The 7853-nt window shown below is 41.0% G+C and overlaps 1 protein-coding gene across 1 annotated transcript in view; it reads right to left on the bottom strand.

Moving 5' to 3' along the window:
* Positions 1 to 5438, bottom strand: part of FOLH1B (folate hydrolase 1B) — a 126127-nt gene extending 120689 nt beyond the window's left edge. Inside the window, 2 exon segments of the mRNA XM_012641782.1 lie at positions 2567 to 2675; positions 5126 to 5438. Of these exon segments, the coding sequence (XP_012497236.1) occupies positions 2567 to 2675; positions 5126 to 5243 (227 nt within the window). The 5' untranslated portion in view covers positions 5244 to 5438.
* Between the last annotated feature and the right edge of the window lie 2415 nt (positions 5439 to 7853).

The raw sequence follows: 7853 nt of genomic DNA, 5'->3' as shown, positions 1-7853 counted from the left end.
AGAAGAAGAAGAAGAAGAAGAAGAAGAAGAAGAAGAAGAAGAAGAAGAAGAAGAAAAGTATTTACAAATTTTCCAAAATAGAAAAAATCTGTTCATACATCTCTTTCAGGCTGGTTTAAATATGTCCCAAGTATTCTCACATTCTCTCAATTTATAAAGGGAGCTATTAGTGTACCTGTTGGAATACATATCTTCTTATTTACAAAAGATACAGCAGTGTTTGGGGGAGTTAGACGACTTAAAGATAGCTAATAAAAGGCAAAACAGGTATTTTACACATACCAGTAAAATTCTGAAACTGGAAATCTAAAACACTCTTCTAAAACCATCTTATCTTTCAAAACACGGTGAAGGAAAATCCTTCTAGAGAAATGGAAAATAGTGAACAGAATCTGTGAATTTAACCAGGTGTTTACAAAACAGAAGGGAAAACACAAAACAACCCTTGTATCCCAAGGCAGAATGAAAAAACTGCTCCTAATGAATCCTCCCTTTCACTACTGAGGCAGACACCCCAGAGGCAAGGCCCTTTAAGAGCAGAACAAAGGATCATAAAGGGAGACAAGATAGGAGGTCTTAGCTTTTAATGGCCCCTGACCAGTGGGTATATTTTAATAGGAAGCTCTCTGACAGACAAATGGCAAATTGGAAATCTGGAACATCCAGGAGGCTTCTGGAGATTCTGTACTCCTTGCGCTGGTGAGTGGTGAGTTCTCTTAACCTTTCTTTTATGTGTTAATGAGTTCTGAACAGTTAGAGGAGCTTGGTTAGGGCTGTGGAGAATAAATAAAGACACTGACTGCTTAGATCGTGCTTGAGGGTCCAAAAAAAAAGAAAGAAAGGCATTCATTTTTCCTTTTTTTTCGTCCATCCATACATGTAACAAGTTAGAAAAGGAAGAAGGTAGCAGCAGCCCTGTCTAGGAGTGAAGATCATACCTTTCCAGACCTCTCCTTTTGTTACATGTATTATACATGATTATAGTGGAATAAGTGCAAGGGCATAGGAAGGGTTTCCACAAAGATAAAGAAGTTTAGGCGTTAGGATCTCTCACTTCAAAGGGCTCTTTCCAAAGATCTGGAAGGTGCCTTATAAAATTTGTATTCATAGCTTTAATTCTATTGTAATTAATATAGAAATATATGTGTTTATATGATTATGTGTGTATATATATGTACATATAATAGTCTTTTTATATAAAATTACAACTTGAATTCACCAGGGAATCTTTCAATCATTAGAGGAACTTCAAGTATTTTTGGACGCATACACTAAGCTGGTTTGTAAAAAGAACAAAAAAGGGATTTCATACCTTGAAAAAGTAAGTATTCTAATCAATTGTACATAATAATTCTACGCAAGTGTTTGATTTTTAGTTGCTTTGTAAATACGTGTAAAATTTACTCATTTATCTCTTTTGGTCTATAATAGAGATAGCTATTCCGGGAAGTGGAGAGTTAGTTTTTATTTTATTTATTTATTTATTTATTTATTTTTTGAGACAGAGTCTCACTTTGTTGCCCGGGCTAGAGTGAGTGCCGTGGCGTCAGCCTAGCTCACAGCAACCTCAAACTCCTGGACTCAAGTAATCCTTCTGCCTCAGCCTCCGGAGTAGCTGGGACTACAGGCATGTGCCACCATGCCCGGCTAATTTTTTCTATATATATATATATTTTTTTTTTTGTTGTCCAGATCATTTCTTTCTATTTTTTAGTAGAGACGGGGTCTTGCTCTTGCTCAGGCTGGTCTCGAACTCCTGACCTTGAGCGATCCACCCGCCTTGGCCTCCCAGAGTGCTAGGATTACAGGCGTGAGCCACCGCGTCCGGCCGAGAGCTAGTTTTTAAAATATGCCAAATGGATGCTCTTTAGTTTCATCCACATCACAATAATATTGTTAGCCCCATTTTACAAGTGTGGAAATAAGGGCTCAGGAAAGTTAAATATTCACCCAAAGTTACTTTACTATTAAAGGGCAAAGATGGAATTCAAACTCAATCCTGCCTGACTCCAAAGTCCAATCTTATTTATTTTTTTACTAAAATACACTATCTTCCTCTAAATCATGAGCCAGCAAACAAAGTTCCGCTTGCCAAACCTGGCCCACTGCCTATTTTTGTACAGTCCATGAGCTAAGAATGGTTTTTACATTTTATTAATAGTTCAAAAAAAAGCAAGAACGATATTTTATGACACATCAATTATATGGAATTCAAATTTCAGTACCCATAAATAAAGTTTTATCCAAACTGACACACTTATCTGTTTATATATTTTCTATGACTTCTTTGTACTACAATTGCAGAGCTGAATAGTTGTTTCAGCGATCAGCCTACAAAGACTGGCCCTTTTACAGAAAAAGGCTGCTAACTGCTAACTCTGCTCTAAAACTTCTGTAATGAGAAAGGTCAGCTGATAGTATAATCCTCTCCCAATGAAATGTGATACAAGACCCTTGATAAATAAAACATTTTTTAAAAAGCCAGTTCCTATATATGAAATATTGGACCAAGAATGGTAAATTTTTCCAACAAACTGTCCATATAAACTTTCAAGTATACACTTACTATAAGAACTTCTTGATGTTTTCAGCTTTCAATTCATCCAGAAATGCCTTCCTCATGCTATGCTGTGGAACAATGTGAGTAGCTTCATTGGAGGATTTCATAAACCACCCTGAAATATACATCCAAAAATAGGAACAAGATATGAGATCATAGACAGGACTTATTTTTCTTTATAGTTGTATGTACCATATTAACACTACGTATGACACAAACTATCAATCACCTCTAGCTTTAGGTGAGATTTTCTGAAGTTTAATTTCTCTTGCCTACTTCTACTGAAAAAAATCATACAAACAGATTTTTAAATAATAAACCAGTTGCAACATATTTTTTATCCAGCTTCAATGACAGGTCAACATTGCTGTTATTCTAAGAAACATTTTACAGGAAACCAGCACTAAAATTAAATATGATATTAATGTTTCAACTAACAGGGATAAACAAGATCTTTTAAAAATGAAGGCAAAAAGGAGATCCACCTTCTTTCTCCATAAAGCTTCTATCTTCAGTGACTGCTTCTTTATTGACCTAGAATAAGCATTTAAAAATTTTTTATGATGAATTAATTATGAATATATTTCAAGTACATAAATTATTTCAAAGTATTGAAGGAAATTCAGACCTCTAATTTTCTCTGGTTCTTAAACTTATACAAAATGTGCTGAGATTTTGTGTTTCCAGTTGAAGCAGGCTTGAGAAGTTCAAATTCAGAAAGCTATAGTGAGACTACAATTTAGCCAACATCTCTGCCAGACATCCAGGGCACAAAAGAGGCCCGAGGCAATAGCCAGACACATTATGTACCATTAGCCCCTGCAGTTGGCTTTTAATTTGAGGGGGACAGGGTCCAACACTGTAGGGTTTATTTAGGGAAATTATGGGATCTGGGAACAAAATTTTTACAAAATCAGCACCCAGCCAGCTTTCATGGAGCTTTCCAATTATTAATCACATATACACAAATACATATACATATATTCATGAACATTAAAACACATAATTGGACACAAGGAGATAAACGATTCCACCTATACATAAAACAAAAGGACTTGGATTAGAGTATGGGATCAGGGAAGGACACAGTGATGAGATGCTTGAACTGAAATCTGAAAAATGAACACAATGATGAGGATGAAAACCTGTGGCGGAGGAGAGAGCAAAGAATACTAAGGGAGAAAAAAACAGTAGTAAAGGACCTATTCTGTGTTAGCCACTGAGCAGTGAATACAGGGACGGGGGTAACACCAGGAAGAATAAAATAATGCCTTGAAGGCCAGGTCTTGGTGGCTCACGCCTGTAATCCTAGCACTTTGGGAGGCCCAGGCGGGAAGATCACTTGAGGTCAGGAGTTCGAGACCAGCCTGAGCAAGAGTGAGACCCTCTCTACTGAAAATAGAAAATAAAAATTAGCCGGGCATGGTAGTGCTCCTGCAGTCCCAGCTCCTGGGGAGGCTGAGGCAGGAGAAAAAAAAGCCTTGAAGGGATGCAAAATATTTTAATTCCCATGCAGACCTTACCAAATCAAATTCCCATTTTTGCAGTTGAGAAAATGGAAATTCGATTTGAAATGTATCCTTGTTAAGCTTACTCATTTAAACCCCACAACAACCCTCTGTGGTTACTAATAACTACATCTTAGTTATGAGCAGTGTATGTGGCGCAAAAGTCTTTGACCGATTCCAATGTCACACAGAAAGCGACAAGAGACTGAATAAATCAAACTGGTCCACGCCCTACTCTTCTAAATTCCAGAAAAGGGATCTAAAATTCCAAGCAGGGCTGGACCACCCTGGCGATACCTAAGGCTAGTCCTGTGCATTAAAGTCCAACTCCTCACCAAAAAGAGAAAAAGTGCTAAAAAATTCTCGTACTGTGCTAAGAGATTTACGTGCTGTTTCATTTACTATTGCCAATAAGTTGCAGAAAATATTAACTTCATCATAAAGACAAGGAAACCAAGGCTAAGGGGGGTTCCGTAACTTGCTGAGGCCAAGTAAGAAGTAGCAAAGTCAAAATTAGAATTTAAGAGTTTGAGCTCGCTTGTCCTGCTCTGGTTTTCTTGGAGAAGTGGTAAAGTCTGCAAATCAGTACGCAGGGAACAACGCCAAAGACCTGCTGTTAAAGATGGGTTCAGAGCCTGACAGTAATTCATCCACTTTCCAAATGTGCCTCTATTGCTTCCAAGGGGGAAAGAACGAGAAGAGAAAACGACTCCCTTTGCAGCAATGTCCTAAATTCTACCGTAAACCTGGAGCAGCCCCAAGTACCCCACTATATAAAATCCCCAAGAGAGAGGCACTTCCTGCATAGCTCCCTGGGCGACTTTGTTCAGTAGCCCCCAGAGTTCTACGCTCATCCTAAAACATGCTGTGTCTACGCAGCTTGTCTAGAACTCAAGCCTGCACCACCCCCAGCAAGCCTCCTCCCAACTCGTGGGGGCTCATCCCCACTGTCCCCACTCAAATTGCCGCTTCGGGGAGAGCGACAGGACCCCACTCGGCAGCCGACCCGGCACAGCGGGGGAGGCTCCGAGGCTTGATTGGCTAAGCGCGCACCTACCTAGGAGGAAGCCCAGCGTGAAGAGGCCGATGGCCAGCACCAGTGCCCCAGCGCAGAGCCAGCGCGGCCGGCGCCCGGCGGCTGCAACCGAGTTGGATTCGTCCGGGAGATTCCACATCGCGGCGCGAGTCCGGCCGGACCTGCTGGGACCTGCGCCTGTGCTGCGGCCCCACGCGCGCGCCCTCGACCCTCAGCCCACGGCGGGATAAAGTCTGTCTCCCACCAATGCCTTGCTTTTCAGTCCCTGGAGGCTGGAACTCTCTCTCAGCCCTGGGGTCTAGCTTCTCAGCGGTAAAAGTATTTACAGCTTAAACTGAACCAATCAGAGCGAGAAGAAGGGATTATCTGCCTCCGGGAGGAGAAGGAAACCCGCCCCCTTGCCAGAGGCGCTTAAGGAAAAGTTTCTCTTGAAAATTTCCAGCTCTTGAAACTCCGCCCCTGCCCCGCCTTCCTGCGCCCGGAGCCGCGCGTAGAACTCCCGACTCCCAGGGAGGGGAAGGGGGTGACTGTTGCTGCTCCCGGTCTGGCTTCGCCCGCTGCCCGCCCGTAACACCCGGTCCTCCGACTCTTGGATACCTGCGGGGCCACCCCGAAATAAAGGCTCACCTTTCTCCCTGGAAAGATGACCGCAGCCCCGCAGAGGCTGGGGCTGGAGCTTCCTAAGGAACTCAGCAGAGACGGGTTCCTTGGTTTGCCTCTTCTCCCACTGCAGTGACCTCCAGGCAAGAAGTCAGTAGGTCCAGACACCTGAAGGAGGCGGTGTGGTGTAAAGAACTTGTTCTCGGTCTGTGGACAGACTAAGGCTCCAATCCTACCCCTGTCACTTACCAGCTGTATGGCCTTAGACAAGCCACATAACTTCTCAGTGCCCCAGTTCCTTTGAGGTCACAGGAGAGCAGTACCCGAAATAAAGAAGGCTAAAGTTCAGTGGCAGCATAGGGTTAAGAACTTCAGTCCTGGAGTTGAACTCCTACTTTTTGCCACTTACTAGCTTCCTTACCTTGGAAGAGTTATTTAACCTCTCCCCAGCCTCAGTATTACCTCCTCAAGAGCCTCCAATGGCTTCCCATCTCACTAAGGGAATAAGCCAAAATCTTTGTAATGGCCTACAAAACCCTCTCTCCTCTGGCCCTCTGCCACTCCTCTGTCCTCATCCCCTACCATTCTCCTACTCATCTATACTGGCTACCACCAAGGCCTTTGCACATTGTTCCCTGTAAGGTTCTTCTCCAAGATTCCACATGGTTCCCTCCCTTACCGCCTCCAGTTCTCTGTTCAAATGTCACCAGATCAGGGAGGCTTCCTTGGCCATCTTGTTTAAAATAGTAACACCACCACCTCCACCTCCACCACAGTAATCTACCTGCTTTCTTTCTAACTCTGTTCTCTTTTCTATTTTTTTTTCCACAGCACTTAACAACATTTGGCGCACTATACATTTTACTTGTTTATTTAGTGTCTCTTCTCCCTACAGATTTTTATCTGTTTTGTTCACCTGTATTCGTAATACCTAAAAGAGTCATTGGTATGTAATAAACATTCCATACGTAAAAAAAAAGAAAAAAGAAAATTTCCAACTCTTCCTTATTTAAAAAAGAGAGGAGTGGGAGAGAGACCCTCCTCTCTCCTCCCCTATAAGTCTCAAGAACTTTTTTCAGCTCTGAAATCCTATAAAATACAATACTGAATAAAGTCAGGCTGAAAATGATGCACTGGGTTGGATAATCAGAGAGGGTTGGCATCAATGTAATCTTCACCCTCCTCTTTCTTTTAATGAATATCATTGTTACTAATAAACATGTAGGATATTATCCTCCATTTACATTACAAAACCTTTTTTTAGGAAAATTAGATAATCTTTTATTAGCTGAAATATTTTACTTTCCATCTTAATGAGTTAAAAGACATACATAGAAAATAAATATTCTTCCTTTATCAATATTAAAAGAAGTCTAGATGTGAAAATCATCCTGTATGAATCTGCAGGATTTCAAAAGGATAAATAGAATTATACTACAGTTTTAATGTAGTCAAAAAAATTTAAAGTCCAACCTATAGGTACCACGTACTATTGCTTTCTTTCCATAATATTCTTACCATTTTCTGTAATAATGATTATTATGGATTCTAAAGCTAAATTTTTGGCTTGACTAAAAATATATGCATTTAATCTTTTAATTTTAATTTAATTTAATCTTTAATTGAGGTCAGGAGTTCGAGACCAGCCTGAGCAAGAGTGAGACCCTCTCTACTGAAAATAGAAAATAAAAATTAGCCGGGCATGGTAGTGCTCCTGCAGTCCCAGCTCCTGGGGAGGCTGAGGCAGGAGAAAAAAAAGCCTTGAAGGGATGCAAAATATTTTAATTCCCATGCAGACCTTACCAAATCAAATTCCCATTTTTGCAGTTGAGAAAATGGAAATTCGATTTGAAATGTATCCTTGTTAAGCTTACTCATTTAAACCCCACAACAACCCTCTGTGGTTACTAATAACTACATCTTAGTTATGAGCAGTGTATGTGGCGCAAAAGTCTTTGACCGATTCCAATGTCACACAGAAAGCGACAAGAGACTGAATAAATCAAACTGGTCCACGCCCTACTCTTCTAAATTCCAGAAAAGGGATCTAAAATTCCAAGCAGGGCTGGACCACCCTGGCGATACCTAAGGCTAGTCCTGTGCATTAAAGTCCAACTCCTCACCAAAAAGAGAAAAAGTGCTAAAAAAT

Source organism: Propithecus coquereli, unplaced genomic scaffold (genome assembly GCF_000956105.1).
Source record: "Propithecus coquereli isolate 6110/MARCELLA unplaced genomic scaffold, Pcoq_1.0 Scaffold170, whole genome shotgun sequence".
NCBI lineage: Eukaryota > Metazoa > Chordata > Mammalia > Primates > Indriidae > Propithecus > Propithecus coquereli.
Note: the sequence above shows the minus strand (reverse complement) of the source record. Positions and strands in the feature narration are given on the sequence as shown.